At 38.4% G+C, this 21,808-nt stretch overlaps 1 protein-coding gene across 12 annotated transcripts in view; it reads right to left on the bottom strand.

Moving 5' to 3' along the window:
- LOC127624282 (receptor-type tyrosine-protein phosphatase kappa-like) overlaps positions 1 to 21,808 on the bottom strand; it is a 247,790-nt gene that overhangs the window by 7,145 nt on the left and 218,837 nt on the right. For 5 of the 12 annotated variants that reach the window (XM_052099026.1, XM_052099030.1, XM_052099027.1 and 2 more), the window contains 11 exons: positions 12,419 to 12,603; positions 11,502 to 11,589; positions 10,559 to 10,698; positions 10,405 to 10,422; positions 9,769 to 9,805; positions 9,071 to 9,168; positions 6,726 to 6,842; positions 6,438 to 6,592; positions 2,917 to 3,052; positions 2,371 to 2,520; positions 1,100 to 1,273 (listed from right to left, as the gene is read on the bottom strand). In XM_052099026.1, coding sequence (XP_051954986.1) covers positions 1,100 to 1,273; positions 2,371 to 2,520; positions 2,917 to 3,052; positions 6,438 to 6,592; positions 6,726 to 6,842; positions 9,071 to 9,168; positions 9,769 to 9,805; positions 10,405 to 10,422; positions 10,559 to 10,698; positions 11,502 to 11,589; positions 12,419 to 12,603 — 1,298 coding nt within the window. Of the gene's footprint in view, positions 1 to 1,099; positions 1,274 to 2,370; positions 2,521 to 2,916; positions 3,053 to 6,437; positions 6,593 to 6,725; positions 6,843 to 9,070; positions 9,169 to 9,768; positions 9,806 to 10,404; positions 10,423 to 10,558; positions 10,699 to 11,501; positions 11,590 to 12,418; positions 12,604 to 14,256; positions 14,269 to 18,691; positions 18,728 to 21,808 lie in introns of all 12 variants that reach the window. The other 7 variants (XM_052099032.1, XM_052099035.1, XM_052099033.1 and 4 more) reach the window with 5 other exon arrangements.

Below are 21,808 nucleotides of genomic sequence, written 5' to 3'. Positions count from 1 at the left end.
ATCATAAAGGCAGTCCATATGACCCGTGTGCTATATTCCAAGTTTCTGAAACCAAGTGATAGCTTTGTGATGAAAAGAAGGAATTAAAGTTGCTGTTGGCTGTAAATCTTCCCCTTTGCCACAGCTATCAAATATATCGGTGCGTTGTTTGTTCTATGGAAAAACGTATTCAAACGTGTTGCATTGTTTTCGCCGCATCTTGAGGGACCAGGTTTAGCATCAGTCACATCATTGTTTCTCATGTCTGATGATAAACAGCCCCAGTTCCCATTCTAGATGTCAACCGATAGTGGATTTTGCAGATACCGATAAATAAGGCCAATCGTTTTTAAAATGTATTAATAGAACGTAAAAAAAAATATTTCAGTTCAGTTCATTGTTCAACCAAAATCCCCCCAAAAATAACCAGAAAAAAAAAGAAGAGTTGGTGCATAACGTGGGACTTTTTAAGTGTAAACAAGCCCGAAACACACCAGGGATCTCCATAGATTTTTGCAGATAACCGATAGTTCCAAAAAGCAACTATCGGCACAGATTAATCAGTAAAATCGATATATCGGTCCACCTCTATCCCATTCGCTTTTATTGTATGGAAAAGAGCAGCCTGGACATTCTGCCTAACGTCTTCTTTAGTGTTCAACGTAAGAAAGTAAAAACATGCTGGTGAGTAAATGACAAATATGTTCCTCTTTGGGTGAACTTTTCCTTTAATAAATGACAAAATGAACAGTTCAAAGCAAAAGATTCACAGTTGCACTTACCTCACCTTTCTAATAATATCACTAAAGATAGTTTGGACTTTATTACGTTTGAACACCCAAATGAAAGAAAGTTCAATTTAGGACCACATGCAGCCATCAGGAAGAATTATATGTTGTACGTGCTACAGAATATCCCAAAATAATTTCAATTCTTTATTTATTCAAGATGAATAATCATATCAATGATTGGCATGTCAACTACCACCAGGGTATGGGCTTAAGTGGCCAACGATCACAAGGACACGCCACCTGGATTTGTCTCTAGCTTTCTGTGTCTAACATACAGGAGACAGAGGAAGAGAGGGAGGGAGAGCTCTGATCACATGGGGAATACTTACATCCATGAGCGCTGCGTTGATGTAGTTACTGCTGTCTCCGTCGATGGTGATGAGGAAAGGCAGGCAGCGGTCTGGAGGGAGGTTGTCCATGAAACGGTTTTTGTCGTGGTTTCGCGGAAGCAGAGCGATGCTGCAGTCTTCGGGCTGGGGCTGAGGGGTCACAGAGTTCAGCGTCTGGACAGGGCAGGACATTCAGGGTCAAAAGACAGCACAATGGCAGCGAGGTTAAAGGCTAATAGGCTGAGAACGGGAGCAATTTTGAGCGGTCCAAAAATCCCTTTCTGAATCAGCATTTCTTTGTTGTTTTGCAGGAAAAATAAGAGAAAAAAATCATTCTTACCTAATTTGTTTAGCCTTGTGCTTAAAACAAGAAAACAAAAACTTAATATAATAAAATAATAATAATTTTTGAAATAGTAATACTAATATATTAGTAATAAACTTGCCATTTTGCATTTAAATGAAATGTATCTTGTTTTAAAGGGATAGTTCAACCGAAAATGTAAATTCTCTCATCATTTACTCACCCTCATGTCATCCCAGATGTGTCTGACTTTCTTATGAACAGAACAAAAATGAAGAATTTTAGAAGAATATTTCAGCTCTGTAGGTCCATACAATGCGAGTGAATGGTGACCAGAACTTTGAAGCTCCAATAAGCACATAAAGGCAGCTAAAAAGTAATCCATAAAACTCCAGTGGATTAATTATTTTCTTTTAAAGCGGAGCGCTAGGTTTGTGTAAGAAACAGATCAGTATTTAAACATTCTCGAGGGTCGAATACGCATGACGTAAATGTGTTGGCAAGTTCACGAAGAACTGATGCTTGAAAAACTAAAAAATTGTCTAGTTTATAACAGTGGAGCATAGATTATCATCCATAGATGCCTCATTCGGCTGGTTGGATACATCAACTGCAGCACCATCTTGGAATTTTTAGTAAAAAAAAATGTTTTAAAGTCTGATCTATTTCTTACACACACCATATAAAATCATATAAATATACTTTTATGCTGCCTTTATGTGCTTTTTAGAGTTCCACCATTCACTTGCATTGTATGCACCAACAGAGCTGAAATATTCTTCTAAAAATCTTCATTTGTGTTCTGCAGAAGAAAGAAAGTCACTCATCTGGGATGACATGAGGGTGAGAAAATGTTGAGAGAATTTTCATTTTTGGGTGAACTATTGCTTTAAGGATGTTTAGACATTTTTACTGGAAAACAAGACAAAAACACTGATTCAGGGAATGGTTTCATAGGAATGTTTACCTGGAATTCGTCTTTGAGGTGAGAGGAATTGCTCTGAGAGTCGATGCGGATCATGTCATAGTAAGCAGCTTTAAACTCGCAAACGGGAATCGCCGTCTCTCCGCACAAACACGCTTCCAGAATGGCATCGTGGATGAAAATATACTGTTCCTGAGGGTCAGAGGGAAACGGGGGCGTGTCATTGAGAGTGTGATCTACACACAGCCTATCGATTAAAAGGTTGAACACACTTGATTGTATTTATGTTTCTCGGGATCTCAAATCCTTTTCATCTCAAAGCTTGAAATTCTTTTTTTAAAGAAATATAAATTGCTGCTCAAGAGAATGTGCAGAGCTGCAGTTTACTTTGAAGAAAATGAAACATAAGATTGTTCTGTTTAACATTATTTAGTCACTATACTACATACACGACTATTCTAAAATATGAAAAATAATAATAATGAATAACAGTAATGAAAAGGAATGTTGTAATCTAGAAGAATTTTATGGCAACTGATTCAATGAATCGGATGGAGGATCGTGTTTAAAACACGATCTGACACATACTTCAGTCTGCACCATGTTGATTCGTCTGGAGCGCAGAGCTTTGACGCAGTTATAGATGTCCACCACACCCTCTCTCTCTGCCATGTCCAACATGATGTCAATCACAATGTAACATCCTGTCCGGCCGGCTCCAGCACTGCCAGGGACAGAGCAGGAAAGAAATCATTCTCTCAAATTCATTTCGGTGTAACGACAGCAGAGAGATGTGCTGTACATAAACACTCAACTGCTCCAACATATGAGCGATTCCTAAAACTACATTTTGTCATGATTTATAAAGAGCAGTATTTCATTTTAATTTGTCATAAAAGTAACTTCAAAAATTTGCTAAAAAAAGAAGAATCAAACCATCATGAACTGAAATAATCTGTGTTCAAATCAGTAGTTTAATGGAATATTCCGGGTTCAGAACAAGTTAAGGTCAATCAGCAGCATTTTTGGCATAATGTTGATAACCACTAAAATGTATTTCGACGCATCCCTCCTTTTCTTTAAAAAAGCAAAAATCTGTGTTCCAGTGACACTCTTACAATGGAAGTCAATGGGGGTCAATTTCTGGACTGTTTAAAAGCAGAAATATGAAGCTTATAATTTTACAAAAGTACTTCCATGAATTCTTCTGTTAAACTTTTGCATTATTTGAGCTGTTAAGTTGTTCAAATTGTAATTTTTACTGTAATTGTATGGTTTGTTGACATTACATCATCATGGCAACCAAGCTGTAAATTGGCTCTAATTATCCACAGATGTGGTCAGTGCGTGATTTAATGACAGTAAAATCATGTTAACACACATGTTGTTTATGTCTTGTGTCTATACTTTTGAAAAAGTGAGTATTTTTATGTTTACAGATTATTGACCCCATTGACTTCCATTGGAAGTGTCTCACTATAACACAGATTTTTAAATTATTTTCTATGGTAATCAACATTATGCCACAAATACTGAACCCAAAATATTCCTTTAAGAAAGGCCCCCAAATAAAAACGATTCAATATATAATTAATTATATTTAAATATCTGTAAATATAATAATTCAGATAATTAAAATGCATTGCATTATTGTAACACACAAGTAAAGCATTGACTAGACAACACAAAAAGAAGCTTTAGAAGGCATTGCATCAAGGATTGCTTTGTGCATGCAGCAATGCAGATCAGACCACATCCTGTTCGCAGGGCATGAGCGACAGGCGTGGGGATGTGAAATTATTCAATTATTCTCAGCCTGTTTTACACGTCCATCAGAAAAAGAGCAATTGGTCATAAGAGCTGCTGTGACCACGGCCAGTACTGTCAGATGTGGATGCTGCTGGATGTGTGTGTGAGAACAATAAAGTAACTCAACAACCGCAAGACCATTCATCTGCACACCGAGAGGAAGTGATGTCATTAATCCATGACAATGCATTCTCTTCTGCAACATAAGAATCATTCTACATCCCCAACGGAGAGAAATACTTCCACAACTGTCAATCACACCAACACATTGTTTAATAAAAGTGAAGAAGTGGATAGAAAATAAACGCTCTTCCAACAATGTATTGTTCACAAAAATATGAAGAATTCTCAGATATATAACCTCAGATTCTTCAAACTATTGCAGACCAATTATTACTAAATATTTCAAATGGAAATATGTTTCATCAACCACTTTCACGAATGTAACCGGATACTTTGCAGGATTAGTCGTTCACACAAGCAAGTCAAATGATCTTTAACCAGTTAATATTCAATAGTAGGAAAGATGGCAGCGGCACGATTTCTTAAGAACTGAAGACTCAATGTCTGCAATGTTTATCGTTTGCTGCATTGTTTTGGTGAATATTTCTGCTAGATAGATTTTTGGCTCAAAATAACTTTTTGATTGCCTTTAACTTTGACAGCAAACAACCCATGTCAGCATATAATCTCGCACAATCTCAAACCGCAAATCCTTTCATTTTCTATTCATTTTGTTAATAGGGACTTCATGAAATCCTTGAAAAAAAAAAGATTTTCAAAAGATGAAGGTGCAAGACTGTGAACTTAACGCCTTTAATGAACTACAACTGCGAATGTAATCGAATAACAAATGATGGAAATATTAAACTATTTAAAGAACACCTATTATGGTTTTTAAAGTGCCTAATTTAGTTTTAAAAGGTCTCATTCAATAGATTGTCATGCATCCAATGTCGAAAAACATTTTAATTTGCTTTAATAATTTAAATTGCAGCATTTCCTTTTTTCCCCCAGTGTCAAAAACGACTTGTTCAAAGATCCGTTCTAAAGATCCGCATTCGACTTGTTCAAAGATCCGCATTCATTCTAAACTCCTCCTTTCAGAGAGCATACTCTGCTCTGATTGGTCATATCTCCCAGTCTGTTGTGATTGGTCTACTGCTTAGTGTTGTGTTTGAGGGCGGGTCAAAACTATTCGTGAACAGCCAATGAAGACTAGTGGTGGGTTTTTTGTTACAAAATTAGGTAGGTTAGTACAGGAAGTAAGTCTGGAATTACTATCAACTCGTTTCAGGTGTTCAGAATCGGTTCTTTCTTTTGGGTGTCAATAACTCATATTTCGTTCACTTTGATTTTTTGAAACTTTTCAGACTTTATATAACACACTACATGAAAGGTAATATTTGAAAAACATAATAGGTGCTCTTTAAAGTTGTTGACTATAGGTATAGAAATAATGTATTTTATTTTATATTGCAAAATATTCAGACATTTATGAATATAAACTACATCATTCACAGTGCATCATGGGAGTGGGTGGTCGCTGCAGAGCACTTTAGCCGCGGATTGTTGGCTGCAGACCTTTGATTGGTGGATCTTTCTCTTCAGGTTCATGGGTAGTGTAGTTCTTCACCAGGAATTCTGCAATTAAACACGGTTTCTAAAAAAGTTGATATAATGCAGACTCATGGCTTCAACAACCTCTGAGCTCACGGTAGGTCTGTCTTTAACCTCCTGAGACCCCCGCATGACCGCTGTGTGCATTTTACATCCCCCTTTTTGATTTGTAATTAGTAGCACCTAATAAACAAGAAAATAAATAAATAAATAAATAAATAAATAAATAACATTTCTAGAGCAGATAGTTTTCTTAAACATTTTTGTCCTCATATGTGAACAGCGGGACTAAGTTGTGACTTGTTAAATAAAACCAAGCTATAGAAAGTCTGATTCTTGTGTACAGTATTCAGTCAGTTTAAATTCATTTAAATTATGTGTTGTATATTGTGAAGCCAAAATACAACGTCCACACATGTGGACACGGCGTCACACTAGGTTAAAGTTTTATAAGCTATTGCTAATAATCCATTCACCTATGGACAAAATGAATGGGATTTTATTTCAGGAACCAGAATGTTGCGCTCTATTACAGCTTTTTAAACACACAGCCTCAATTTGGAACTTTTCCGTCAAATTCCTTATGCCGACAAACTGCTGCCAATTTCAACAATCAGCCCTGTTCCCATGAACTCTAAATATAAAGTGAAGGCTGTACGTGTGCAAGTGCATCACTGTACCTGCAGTGTACCACGATAGGACCTGCTGTGGGTGGGTTGGACATCTTGACTCGGCGGATAAATGACAGCAGTCCAGTGGCGTGATACGGTACTCCATGATCAGGCCAGCCGGTGAAATGGAACTGCTTTACCTCTCTCACCTCATTAAAGCCTCTCTGTCAACACAACAAAAACAATCAACAAAACAGTGACAAGTGTGTTTTATCGGACTATATTTTCTCCAGGGCCCAGAAATATTAGTAACTACTGTAAAGTAGGTTGTGTAAGATAATGTCAAAACAGTCTCACCCTCTCAAGAGTGAAAGTCCTGACAACATACTCTGCGAGAGGCTCCACCTCCACAAACGTCACTTTGAAATCTCCATAAACTTCAGCATCATCTGGCCAGTACTTATAGCATTTTACCTACAGGAGGATCAGACCAATCAAACGAAGAATACAGAGCAGAAAGACACTCTGTCAACTGATCACATGCACTCTACGGCCAATATATTTTTAGTACATTTATTGTTGATGCCTTAATTCACAGCAGTCAGACATTTCAAATGTCTCATTTAAAGAACAAAACACACAAAGTGTCAATGTCAACCTGCAGTACTGTGTTCAATTCTATGATCATTTGCTCCATGAACAATGTGATTATAAAAACTGCTGTAAAATCATTTGAAATGTGATCATTTGTGCATATTGACATAATTTAATAAAATGTCAACAAACATGCAAAAAAATACTAAATAAAAATAAAAGTGAAAAAAGCATGCTTCAACCCTTTGAGAAGTGTCCTTTTTATTTCACCACAGGATTTCAACAAATAGACCCATGGGGCCCTATTTTAAAAGTGCTAATCATAAGCGCAAATTAAGTGGGCATGGCAATGAAGTTTTGATATTTTTGTGCAAGCATGCGCTACGTCTAAGCACAAGTGGGTTGGAGAAATCTTGTGTGCAAAGCACTATTTTGCAATTGCAATGCATTTTAATTCTGAGGTTCTTCTCTGGTTATTGCACCGTCTGTGTCCTATTATATAGTCCATTCCCTCAAACACCAGAGATATAAACAAAGACAGCACATTCATTAGAAGTCGGCAGTGTAAATGGACTGTATGCAATGAATTAGAGGAATAGAAATATTTCTATGACAGTGACACGCTTCTTTAATATGTATAGAACATGTGATTCTCATCAGGATTTCGATGTACATTCAAATTAGATCATAAATACACTTGAAAATATAAATATAATAATAATTGATAATAGAACGGATACAACAGTGATTGTGAGGGACAATATTTGATGTTCCACTATATTTTCAGAGTTTGGACATGAACTTTATTAACCACCTGCTGGTGGAATCTCCAAACTGCAAATGTAGAAACTGATTTTAGACTTTGTGCAGAAAACAGATGTGCTACTGAAACATCTCAGTGTAATGACCTATTTCTCAGGAAAATACCAAATTGTGATTTGTGCCACTTCATTAACATAAAATAAACTCACAGTTTGTGCGCATGCACCCACAGATAGTGCAAACACTCCCACCCACGCCCACTTGCGCTTTGTGCTGGCACGAAAATTGCATTCCGATATAGTGCTCTCGTGAAAATTGGATAAGAAGTAGATGACGGTCTTTGTGCACTTCTGAAAATAGAGCCCCAAGTGTTTAGGTCATTCTTAAAATGTATTTTATTAGAATTTTTTATGAAATGATTGCATTGTGATATTGTTATTATTTTGTAATGAAAATCATAAAAAAAATTCGGATTATTAAAATGAGCATAAATTAAGTGCAGTACAACAGTGCAATTGTAATTTAATTTGTTCGGTGATTCTCATGAAACCCGTTAAGAAAACATCCTGACCCTTTCTGATGACAAAATCATGAGACAAATATAAGAAATTAAGATTTGAATATAGGAAACAAAGCCTATATTTTGCATTGTGACATTATTTTCAGGACAGAATCACACATTTTGTCCAGAAAATAATGTCACAATGCAAAAAATCTTAATGGTCTTACAGGTTTAATTTTCTTTGTGCAAAACAAAATGTCATATTTGCTTCTAAAATAGGGCAAGGACATTTTCTTAACAGGTTAGTATTATAGTATAAATATGTTCATTTGTGGTTTGCATGGCGAAAAACCTATATAAGATTTTTAAGATCTATTTTTGACTCCTCAGCGATTACAAACCAGCACAGTCCAATAAAATATGCCTCAGAGACAGTGGACTCTGACATCATATTACTGTCATGAGTAGATTTATTTCACATCACAGCAGGCAACTAACAATTGAGAATTGATTTAAGAAATGTGCTTAATTTGTCAAATTAAAGTTGAATATAATGTCACAATGCAGAAGTTCCTAATGACCCTTAAAAGGCTTCATTTTCTTGACATGATATGTTACTTCTAATTGTGATATTGGGGTGAAATGTGACCTGGACAGAATTGCTCAGTTTGCCCAGCAGATGTTTGTTCCACAGATCATGTGATATATGATCCAGTCATCTGATAACTAGTCCTCGCTCACTCCTCAAAAGGTTTGAACAGACGGGGCCTTCACGTCACGTCACATCACATCACAGAGCACACAAACACAAAACGGCCCCTCAGCAGGCAGTATAGTGACATACCCGGCCCACCTCCACAAGGTTGGTTACCATGACGATACAGGCCGATTGCTCTTGCCAGATCATCCTCCAGAAGTCGTACACCGTCTCGTGGACAGGGCCTGTCGCAGATTAAAAAAAAAAGAAAAACAAATGCCGTACAGATTTACTTTCCAGAGTTTTACTTTCTCACCTCTAAATCTCCTCTTCGTGTCCACCGATGTTTCATGCGTGTTGTACTATTTGACAGCTTTATTTTATTACATTTATTACTTTGTATTTTTGCAGCTTATTGTCTTAATGGGCATGCTGTCTGTTTCCATGACAGCACACATACATTAGCAAGACAAATCATTATTGTAGAGGCATAATCTAGGGTCATGTTATTCAATTCAGGACTTTAAGTCATCATGCTTTACAAACAGAAACGACTCGACATCTTTTCGATGTGTGTTTAAAAGAGTTTGCTCACCACGAATGCAACGCCGAAATGTTCAGTGTGGATCGCTGAATGATTGATCGGATGTTTCTCAAATGCTTGTAGAACATTTTACACTTAAAATACAATGCAATGCTTTTCAGATGAGGCACCTATTCACAGACGTCTCAACAGTGAGCTAATGCTCATCGTATTCTAACGTATTTCTAATGTTCAAGATTCTAAGCAAAAATGAAAAGAATATTTTATTTAAGCTAATTAAATCAAAATATTCCTCCTTTACCTTGAGTTGCAATGTAATGGCTGGGTCTTTGGTATCCCTGCAAGAGAAACAAGACAGCAAATAATGATTATGTAAAAATAAATCAATAATAAAAATGTATTATATATATATTTATTACTTAATACACATTAAGTTAGCTTGGAATTTGAATGGTTTAATATATTTGTGCTTTCTGTGTAAAACCTCTAGGGTTATGTAATATCTGTAAAGAATAATTATTGCATGGTTTAATAGTTTTTTCTTATTGTCAGATAATTGTCTAGATTGCAAACTCTACAGACAGCACAATTTATTTTGATTAAATACACACTTAATACACCAAAATCTCAACATCATACCAAAAATACAGACCTCCACAAACAACTAAACAAACAACAACAAAATCATGAGTATTAAATAAACCACCGAGCAGGGATGTTCACATTCATGGAGACCGTGACATGAGCGTATGGACACACAGCGTGAAGAAAAGCAACAGAATAAAGCTTGACATGTGTGTGCGTGCGTGTGTGTGTGTGTGGGGAGAGGAAGCCACAGCAAGCAGTCTTCATGCAGATGGGTTTTAGGGCATCATTAGGTGAGACAGACAGGGTTGGGGTGTAGGTGTGTTTGGATATGCCCTACAGTGATACTTACATCCCTGTACAGCCAAATCTACCGCCCCAAATCAAGCACATAAGAGTGAGAGAGAGCACAACAATGTCAGTGAGTCAGCAAGCACCTCCAACAAGGAAGAAAAGAAAGCTGTAAAGTATGTATAGTTGAGGCATGCATAAAAGACCTCACATACGAGGGAGGGAGAGACGGTTCTCACACGTTCGCCAATGGAGGAGGAGGCGGCATCGCCACTTACATCAATGTAGTTGGCATTTATGTAGTCGGAGGAAGGGTCGTCTTCCATTGGCTGCAGGATCACTCGAGAATGATCGTCTGCAGCGCGACACAGAGCAAATTCAGGAGAAAAACGACGTCAGTTAGGCTGTTCAGGGCTCTTGAGTTGTAATATATGGTTCTTTGGAGATTCAAAAAGTTGTTTTCTGGGTTCTTTAAAGGGTCTCACAAAGAACACGTCCCGGTCGTATTTCACCCCAGCATCAAATGGGAGAAATAAGAAATTCTATTTTGCATAAAGAAAATGCAGCCTATCCCAATTCTCCCTGCAGTAAAGAATCCTTTCACTTTTGGACATCATTATTCTCATTAGACATTTTTTGTCTGGACTTCATGAATTCAATGGAGTACCCTAACCTCTAAACGAACCCTAACCCTACTACCACGATCTTTATAAATAATATTTCCGATTTGTGCATTTCTTCAAAACAATTTGAAAGAAATTGGCATGAAAATAACGTCACAATGCAGTCCTAAATTGATGCTTCATTTTCTTCACATATACAAGCACTATATTTATTGATCTTTTTCATTTCTTTTGAATTTGGGCTGAAATATAAGCAGGACGTGTTCATGAAGCACATTTACATTTATGCATTTGCCAGACGCTTTTATCCAAAGTGACTTGCAGGGCATTCAAGCTATACATTTGATCAGTTTGTGTGTTCCCATGGTGCATTGCTAGTGCCATGCTGTACCAGTTGAGCTACAGGATGAAGAGCTAGAGAATAAAAAGTTTTCTGCAGAAGCTTCTGCTAAGATATTCAACTGTAAAACACGCTCAGGCTTTCATTTTAAACGTGTATTAGACCATATATCCTGCGTTCAATGAGGACTCTTACATGCAATGATGTTCCCATAGCGATTCTTTGTGCGGTTTTGCTCTTTTTTTGCTGCGTCCCATGAAGCGGACTGCCCCTCGAAGAAGCTCTGAGGGGTGATACGAAGAGAGAGAATTACAACAATAACTTGAACAGTAGATTCATCCTGTTCGACACATTCAATTCAACATTGGGAGAACGTCACCACAACACAGAAGGTTGAAAACAAATATATGCCAATGTAATAATTGAAGAGTTCCAGAAACACGAGGCGGTCTCAGCAGATGAAACGAAACGAATGTTGCTGCATCTGGCACAACACCTCGACTTAGGGAATCAGATTGTGGTTTCATGAAACCTCAGAAACAGAAATACAACAGCAGCATTTTCTGCCTGCAATCAGCAAACTCCTGAGTGCAAAACATCAGCGCGGAGGGGTGTGCAGCTCGTGTTAAGATCACACAACACACCGTACTGGATGCCAGAAACAGAATAACTGGTTTTGCGCTACTCAGAATTCAATTTGAATTGAGACGGCAAACAGGATGAATAATTTAATTCCAATTTGAATTTGCAGAAATAAAATGGAATGAAAATCAAAGAAATTCTGATAAATTAATAATTAAAAACCAATAAAATAATACATTTAAATTTTATGGCACCATTTTATTTTTTTTTCAATTATATAAATACAGTTATCTGAAAACAATGTGGTGGGCATTCTGTAGTCCCGTATGGCAATAATATTTTTTACATATTTCTGTTCATTGTTATGACAATATTGGTCTAATCCACTGAGAAAAAGTATTCTACATATCAGGAAATAATGAGGTATATTTAGTTCAAATTAGTGATGCAATAACATACTCTTTATCACAAAACTTGCGTTGGACTAAACAAAATTCATCCAAGTGTGCACGAGTCAAGCGTCATCTAACCTCATATTCCTCTTTGAAGCCGTAACTGTCTGAAGTCTTCATGAGATTAATGTGCTGCAGCAGGTCGGCCACCCGTATGGCAGGATGCAGCTGTCCGGTCTGGTAGGGTGACTCCGTGCCCTCGCAGTGATACCGCGGGATGTCCAGCAGTCTGCTGTTCTCAGCTGCAGCGGTGTGGTTATCGTCTGAAAAACGGATTGGAACAGTTCATCTGAATTTGCACCAAAGACTTAATAAACATGCCAGAGCTGTCAAAAGAACCAGCACTTCAGTATTAAGTAAACACTCAAATAAAAACATAACAGGACTGTTTCTTTCTGCAGTACTGGTAGTACAAAGAAATGTTCATGGGCAAGTGAACATCAATGGTAAGATATTACTGCAATGTAAGTGAATGTACACAAACGGGACAAAAAAAATCTGATGTTTGTCAAAATATCTAACCTGGTCTCATAGAATCATGTTACAATACCAATATTTTTTGCTAAATGATTTTTCTGTGGTTCATTGTACGTATCGCAGCAGTTTCCTGGTGAAATGAACACTAGAGGTGCTAAAACAATGACTTTTATTCACTTTCACACAAATCACAAGTAAAATGGCAGATTATCAGTTCATAAACGCTTACTTTCTGTCCTGTTCTACACACAATGCTATCTTATGACATCTAAACACATTTACTATAGCACATGACTCATTTTAACATTTGTATTACATATTTAACTACATTTACAAGCTTGTTCGAGTGTGATTGAATTGTGCTGTAGCTCAACTTATATAGAGTGTTGCACTTGTGATGTAAAGGAGTCCTGAAGAGCACACAAGTCCACACGTGAACCCAAAGTGTCATAGAATCACCAAAAATTACGTGGCCGTGTTTTTCATCTCACATTTGCTTTTTCTGACACAATCGATACGGTTTAGGTTTAAGGTTTAGGGTCGGGAAGTTAGTTGGTTTTGTTGATATAAAAATCGATAGAGCAAATGTATTTTTATTTTCTCCTCTTTTGCTCCCCAATTTGGAACGCCCAATTCTCAATGCGCTCTAACTCCTCGTGGTGGCGTTGTGACTCAATCCAGGTGATGGAGGACGAATCTGAGTTGCCTCCACGTCTGAGACCGTCAATCTGCGCATCTTATCACGTGGCTTGTTGAGCATGTTACCATGGAGACGTAGTGCATGTGGAGGCTTCACGCTATTCTCCACGGCATCCACGTACAACCCACCACGTGCCCCCCTGAGAGCGAGAACAACATCATAACCACCATGAGGAGGTTACCCCATGTGACGCTACCCTCCCTAGCAACCGGCCAATTGGTTGCTTAGGAGACCTGGCTGGAGTCACTCAGCACGCCCTGGATTCGAACTCACGACTCCAGGTGTGATAGTCAGCGTCAATACTCGCTGAGATACCCAGACCCCAAAACTCGATAGAGCATTAACCTTAAAAAAAAAAACTCATCTGTTTGGGAGAAAATGTAACTCACTTTTAGTGTCATATAGTGGACATTTCACCGCAAAACTAACACGATACGTGCTATTAACCATGAATTGTCATTTAAAAAAAAAAATCACCACAGTCACGTAATTTTCATGAAATCAGGCTGAAAATATCAGATCTGCGCATTAAGCCTGCATATTTACATTCAGCCGAATAAACCTGCTGCCGTCTGTTATGTTGCTAATAATAAAAAAACAACAATAATGACAAGAAAAATGCAACTAAAATGTACTATTGAAATGTTGGTATTGTGGCAACCCAAGTACATACTTAATCAACTCGACAAATAAATGCAAAAGCCCACGAATGCATATACAATTCCTCACACACACTTACCAGTGATAGGCACTGATGAGGCAGCAGGAGAGAAAAGAGTGGTTTAGTTCAGCGTCAGTTCAAACATACAGGCTCGATATTGCTCGATATATACTGATGAGGTGGTATGGCCTAAACATGTACAGAACACAACTACAGGACACTGAAGCGAGGGGGTTAACCAACAGTATGTCTCTCTTTTTGCAAAAACGAATCTCTACATAACTTGTGGTTAATACTAAAGGTTAACATTTGTTCTCTATGGGTGCTGTGCAGTGACATACACAAGTGTTTCACAGCATTTCTGTTAATATATTGTGTATTTTAGACTGACTAGAATGCTGTTTTTGCCAATCAGCATCCAGGGCCGCAACTATTTGTTGTATTAAAAAAAAGCAATAAGCCACTTGAGGACGTTTTAAGGACGTTGCACACGGCACTCTAGCCAAACTGGGGGCGTCCGTAGTAACTACGATGCATCTGAACACCTGCTGTAGGGGGACTCCTGTCCGAGGACGTGAGTCTGTCCAAGGGCTGAGTAAGTGACGGCAGGAAGGGGTGAGGGTGTCGTGGCACCACACCCATCTCGGGACTCGAGTCTGAAGCCAGTGCTGAAGCGGTCTCACAGAGCCTCTGAAATTGTTTCAGTGGAACCGCTGTGCCTGGTATGAACGTACTCAGGCAGTTCAGCACCGACTGCACTCGCTCGCTTGTGAGGTGCGCTGTCATTGAGACATACGTGAACCTGTGAGAGCTTGCTCTTTTTCCAGTTGACCCGAAGCCCTAAACGGCTGATGTGCATGAGCACCAGGTCCCTGTGTGCACAGAGCAACTGCTGAGAATGCGCTAAGATTAGCCAGTTGTCGAGATAGTTGAGTAGGCGAATACCCACTTCCCTTAACGGGGAAAGCTGCCTCTGCGACTTTCCTGAAGATGCGAGGGGAAAGGGACAGACCGAAGGGGAGGACCTTGTACTGATACACCTGGCCGTGGAAAGCGAACCATAGAAAGGGCCTGTGGGTAATATTGAGACGTGAAAATATACGTCCTTCAGGTCTACTGCCGCGAACCAATCTTGATGCCGGACGCATGAATATGTTTCTGTATCAGCATCTTGAATGGGAGTCTATGTAAATCCTGGTTCAGAACTTGCAGGTCCAAGATTGGTTGCAACCCACCGCCTTTCTTGGGTACGATGAAGTAAGGGCTGTAGAATCCCTTTTCTATCTCGGCTGGAGGGACAGGCTCTATTGCGTCCTTGCACAGAAGGGTTTTTCCCCCTGCACTGAGGTGAAGTGGATGCCGCTGAACGCTGTGAGCGGTGCCCCAAACCCAGGAACCAATCGTCTAGCTGTGAGGGCTGAGGGAAGGACGGAGGTTTCCAGTCCAGCCCGAACTCGCAGCGGCCGGGGCAAGCATAGCGGACAGCTCGGCGTCGGCCTGAGACTGGGCAAGCACACCCGAAGTCACTAGCCCAGTCGAGTCCTCAGCGTCGGAGTCTGCCAAGATGCTCTCCGATGCAGCGGCAAAACTCTCATCCAGCTCGGGTGCTCCGTAAGAGACATCAGACTGGCCGTAAGGCGAGCCGGCCTCATCTCGGAACCGGACGGGGGCAAACGAGCATGCTGGGGAACAAGTGGTCCGCGGGGATTTACCCGGCGAAACCGCGCCTGTTAAATTCCCAAAATCGCCTCCAACACCAGCCGACCCTATACCTGTGGATATATAGAGCGACATGGGAGTATTCTTCACTCAATATATATGTTGCAGAATCGCAACATTGCCATGGTCATGTTCTCGCAGTGAGAACATGAGCTGTCCACAAATGCTGCCTCTGTGTGAGGCAGTACCCATGGCCGTCAGAAGCGGAGAGGTAAAGACCGCATCCAGTAATGACACAAAGATGGAAGGCCATCTTAAAAAGATGCTCAATGTCAATGTGTTTATTCTTTTACAGAAATATCTATCTATATATACTCTTTTAGAGGGCTGTCGAAGCGCTCAGGGGTGTAGTCTGCACTGGCGTTGAGTAAAGAGAAAAGCAGCTGAAATTCTCCATATTTCCAACAGCGAATGCTCTTTAGAGGTGAGTGGCACAGCAGTGGGTTTTACTCAGCTCGCCGAAACACAACCGCTCGGCTCCGAAGAAAAGATCTGTCTGAACAGATGGACACTTCCCTCCTTTTAAACCCGTATATCCGGGGGAGGGACATGCAAATTCTGTTCGGCAATTCTCATTGGCCATTTCTCAAAGATAAGAGGTAACCAAGGCTCTCAAAAGAGACCCCTAGTGTCACTACATCGACACAACTTCGAGTGAGTGACCGAAGGGGAACATATTTATTCTAGTTTCAACTCAAATTTAATATAGTCAATTTAATACAGGTTTTGTTTTAACTGGCATGATTTTGTCCGTAGTTTTTTGGAGAATGAGGGCAAACCTTATTTGGCTAGCTTCAACCAAATGACAGATTCAATATTTTTTCCAACCTATAATATGATGCATGTGAATTGTGTAAATCCGGAAAAAAATAAAAGGCAGGGTTTTTAATATTTCTTCGGGGGTTAATATCTTAAATAGCTGCCTCTGCGTCATGCACAAACTTTGTTGATTTTGGCATCAGGACTTCATTCAGGTAAGAGAGGTTTATTTTAATTAATCAAGAGAAATAAAATGTTTGGATATCAAATGGGTTTGAACCGTTGCCACAGTTGCTGACAGGTTACAAATTGCTACTGTTAGTGCTAATTCCAGCATTATTGACATGGTATTTACAGTGAAAACTTGAAATTGAACCTTACTCATTACATACATGCCAGTATATTGAAATTTTTTTATGTACAGTATAATCATAAAACCCTGCAGATACAGTCCAGACATTAGAAATTGTTCAGTCTAGTCAAGTTTTTTCCCATTTAGATTCCCATTTTTTTGAGATAAAATAAACTGGCAGGGGGCAAGTAGGATTTCGTTTGGCATTTAGCATTGCATCAGAACAGATCTGAGAGACACCAATTAACAACTACACAAATACTGTGTGTGGGGGTTCACTTAGGTATAGTTTAGGACAGTGGCAGAAGCACACCCTGACAGCATGCCTTTCTACTTCAGATGACTAAAGACTCTGATTTCATTCACTCATCATCTCAGGAGACATTTCTGCAGTTAAGGGATTTAGGGATTGATGTGGGGCTACATGAATGATGCATGCTGGGTAATGAGGTTGTTGATGCATTGAAGGAGTCCTGAGCTCAATTCAGTTCTTTTCAGAGGTCAAACACAACAATTTGATTCAAATGACCTCATGACTACAGCCAAAATACAAACAAAGTAATGACGTTCTTGAAATCATTGGGGAGACGGGTTTGGCTGGAAATATGGAAAACTAAAGACAACATGAAACTGCACTGACAATGCATTTAACTTACTTAATGTAGAGTATCCTTAAAAAATGTCTAAATTACCTGGTTTCATTTCATGTACCTGAGAGATTAAAGGGATAGTTCACCCAAAAAAGAAAATTCTCTCATCATTTACTCACCATCATGCCATCTCAAACTCATATGACTTTTTTCTTCTGCGAAACACAAAACAAGATATATTGATGGATGCATGACACATTTTTGTCCATACAATATAAATGGGGTCCAAAACTTTCAATCAGTATAAAGGTAATCCATACAACCTGAGTGGATAAAGCAATATTTTCTGAAGTGATACGATTAGTTTTGGGTGAGAAGCTCTTATTCAGAAAAAATCTTGACATCCGGCCCGATTATATCACAGTACAGTCTTCAAGACGTAGATTCAATCCTGTAATCATTATATTGATTGTATGGATTACTCTTATGCTCCCTTTATGTTCTTTTAGGAGCTTTAGACAATGTGAACCTCATTGACTTGCATTGTATGAAAACACCCCACCTCATACATCTTTCAAACTATCTTTGTTTGTGAAAAAGAAGAAAGTCATATGAGTTTGATACGGCATGAGAGTGAGTAAATGATGACAGAATTATAATGTTTTGCTGAACTATCCCTTTAAGTTTCAGCATTTTTATGGGTTAGATCAAGTAGAAAAAGTTTATTGAGATATCGTTTAAGTATTGTAGGACTAGGCTTGACTTTATTCATCAAGATTTGATTGGATCATAAATATTAAGCCATGATATTATTAGTTAAAACCACTTTCCACACCCAATACACCTTGGTTATGTCGTTTCAGAGGTGCCTCTCAATGAAACTGCATTAAAATAGTTTTTTTCTTTACAGTAACATGCACTTCATTAATGCACCGTGCACCTGGTCTCTTTGTGGTCTGGTCTCATGACACATGAAAAGACAGTACATAGGATCATTTTGGTTTCATGTTGTCTTTAAGTTATAAAACAGGCTGAACTGAATTGCTCCGTGACCCAGACACAGATGTGGGCACACCATACATTTAATCCTCACCTAATACAGCAGTTGGCACAAGGGGGTCATTAGGCACTGCAGAAAAATATGTAAAGTTATCATAAATATAACACAACTTGAGAATTTGCAGACGTTGACATCAGTTTGGCTGTTGTGCTGTCTGAACTAGAGATTTTACTCATGACTTAAGAGAAGTGTGTGGTAAATGTGGGTGCATACAATTTTTGCATGATCACTCAGCACTGTGTCGTTACTAATAATTGAACCTTGATGCTTTAATACCTGCAAAAGGTAAAAAAATCAACACCAAATTGCATTAAATGCACTTGCATTTGTCTGTGCATAGAACAGGTACATAAACATAATACAAATGAAAACTGCACACAAGACGACTGTTGCCAATTTAATCATGCATTGCCGTGTTGTAGAACAAAAGCAACGTATTCTCAGTACTCTGGAAATAAGTGGGCTTATCTTGTGACTTTTATCATCCTACACACACCAGTGCCTGATGAAGACTTCTCAACTGCATTTCTCAGCTCTCTTCATGTGGGCGGCTTTTGTATGTTTTTGAGATTTCTTGGTTGTTCCGGTTGATCAGACCAAATATTCTCACACATGTATCAAGTGTGTTACGTCTCCATAGGCATAGCGGCCAAATCAACTCCTGTGCCAAAATCCTCCAACCACCATTCCGACAAGTTTAGAAAAGTTCAGTATTACGGCCAGAACACACTCTACACATGCACACACTGCTCGGTAACACTTCTATAAAGCCCAAATTTAGAATGAATTGTAAAGGCATAATGAATGCATTATAATGGTATGCCATCTAATATATTATAACTTCTCATAAATAATTGCAACCACAATTGTTATACATTATAACACTTACCTATTCATCGTAAAAATTTGAGTATAATGCATGTTAACATGACCAACATCAACTTGCAGAAGTTATAATGCATTTTACATATTTGAATAAAGTATACTTTAAGTGAAAAAAGCAAAACCATAATATACTTATAAGTGGATAGAAGATATTGCAAGTCAAGCTTGTAAAATGGAAGTTATATGCACAAAACCCAAAATAAATATTCAGTGTACATTTTAAGGCATTAACCGTTGTTCATCAATAAAACAAAAGTTAGTCAGATTTGTTTTTTTTAACCAACATCAGTCCTGTTCATAACTACCAAATATTCATTCATTTTCTGGATTTTAATCTTTTAAATGCAAGTTTGTTTAAATCAAGGCACTGTTGTTTTTTACACACACACACACACATACACACGCACCACACACACACACACACACATGCACCACACACCAAACACATACACCACACACACACACACACACACGTGCACACACACCGCACACACACATGCACGCACGCACGCACACACACCCACACTCATACATACACCACACACACACACACACATGCATACATACACCACACACACACACACATGCATACACCACACACACACACACACACACACACATACACACACATACACACGCATACACACACACACACACACACACACATGCATACACCACACACACACACACACACACACGCATACACCACACACACACACACACATGCATACACCACACACACACACACACATGCATACACCACACACACACATGCATACCCCACACACACACACACACATGCATACACCACACACACACATGCATACACCACACACACACACACACACACACACACACACACACACACACACATGCATACACCACACACACACACACACACACACACACACACACACACACATACACCACACACACACAACAATTTCTTAAAACACACTCTGACATCTATACCAACACACCCACACAATTTTAGCTGCATCATTTATTCAATTATCCTGCAGTGCTCTATAATACAGCAAATAGAAAATAGGAAAAAAGCACGTATTTGCTCCATAGGCTAAACACGAGAAACAAATGGCGCCATCTGGTGTAAAATATAAAAAATAAATACATTTTCAAGCCAGGGCTCTGGAAAGAAAGCACAATATCTTAGAATTCATGATTTTATGATTTAATGGCTCTGGGATCAAATATTGACATTTTAATGGGTTTCAGAGGGGACATTTTTGTCCTGAAGGTCCTGAGTGTCATTTTGTGTACACAGTGTGTTATAGAGGCATTATAGGAACTGAGGTTGAAATATCAAAATTCCCTAAAAAATACACACCTGGCAAAATTTATGCTGTTGGCATTACTTAACACAGCCAAAATGATCGAAAAAAATTAAAATGACAAAAATCTCCCGAAGGTCACACAGGGGTTAAGACATGTTAAAGCTACAATGTTATGTAGCAAATATGCATGCTGATTACACATGCAGCCAAAACAACACTATTCTCAATTAACTCCAGTTATTGTGGATCTTATTTAGGTACATAAAACTACAGATGCCCTAATATGCACTAAAGCGTTTAAATACATTAGAATAAAAAATAAAATAAAACAAATAAAAGTATGGTGCTGTACGGTCCAAAAAAAATCAATCCAGAATTTGGAGGAAAATTCTAAATAGAAAGCTTGTTAGGTCTCAAAACTCCTCCTGATTTATGATGAATGTGATGTTGTATTATTTATTTGATTAGGCTTATGGCATATGTTTCACTAAAATTACACCCTGTTGGGCAAAATGACATGGAAATGTCCCAAGATCTCTAAATATACACTGTGAATGTGTGTTTCTTTGCAATATGAACATTTTTATACAACTTACATTATATTAGTTGACATGTAATGCATTGTATGTTGCTGTTTATAAGACACTGATTTTGTAACTATTATTTATTATATATTTATTATCTTTTATTTATTTTGTAATGGTATATGATCAAGTCATGAAGTCTTATGACTTTTTAAACAATGCTGCTTTTGAATAATAGCAATTATACAATATCTATCTATCTATCTATCTATCTATCTGTCTGTCTGTCTGTCTATCTATCTGTCTGTCTGTCTGTCTATTTATCTATCTGTCTGTCTGTCTGTCTATTTATCTGTCTGTCTGTCTATCTTTCGTCTGTCTGTCTGTCTGTCTATCTATCTATCTATCTGTCTGTCTATCTATCTATCTGTCTGTCTATCTTTCAT

This window comes from Xyrauchen texanus, chromosome 30, assembly GCF_025860055.1.
Source record: "Xyrauchen texanus isolate HMW12.3.18 chromosome 30, RBS_HiC_50CHRs, whole genome shotgun sequence".
In the NCBI taxonomy this organism is placed as follows: Eukaryota; Metazoa; Chordata; class Actinopteri; order Cypriniformes; family Catostomidae; genus Xyrauchen; species Xyrauchen texanus.
Note: the sequence above shows the minus strand (reverse complement) of the source record. Positions and strands in the feature narration are given on the sequence as shown.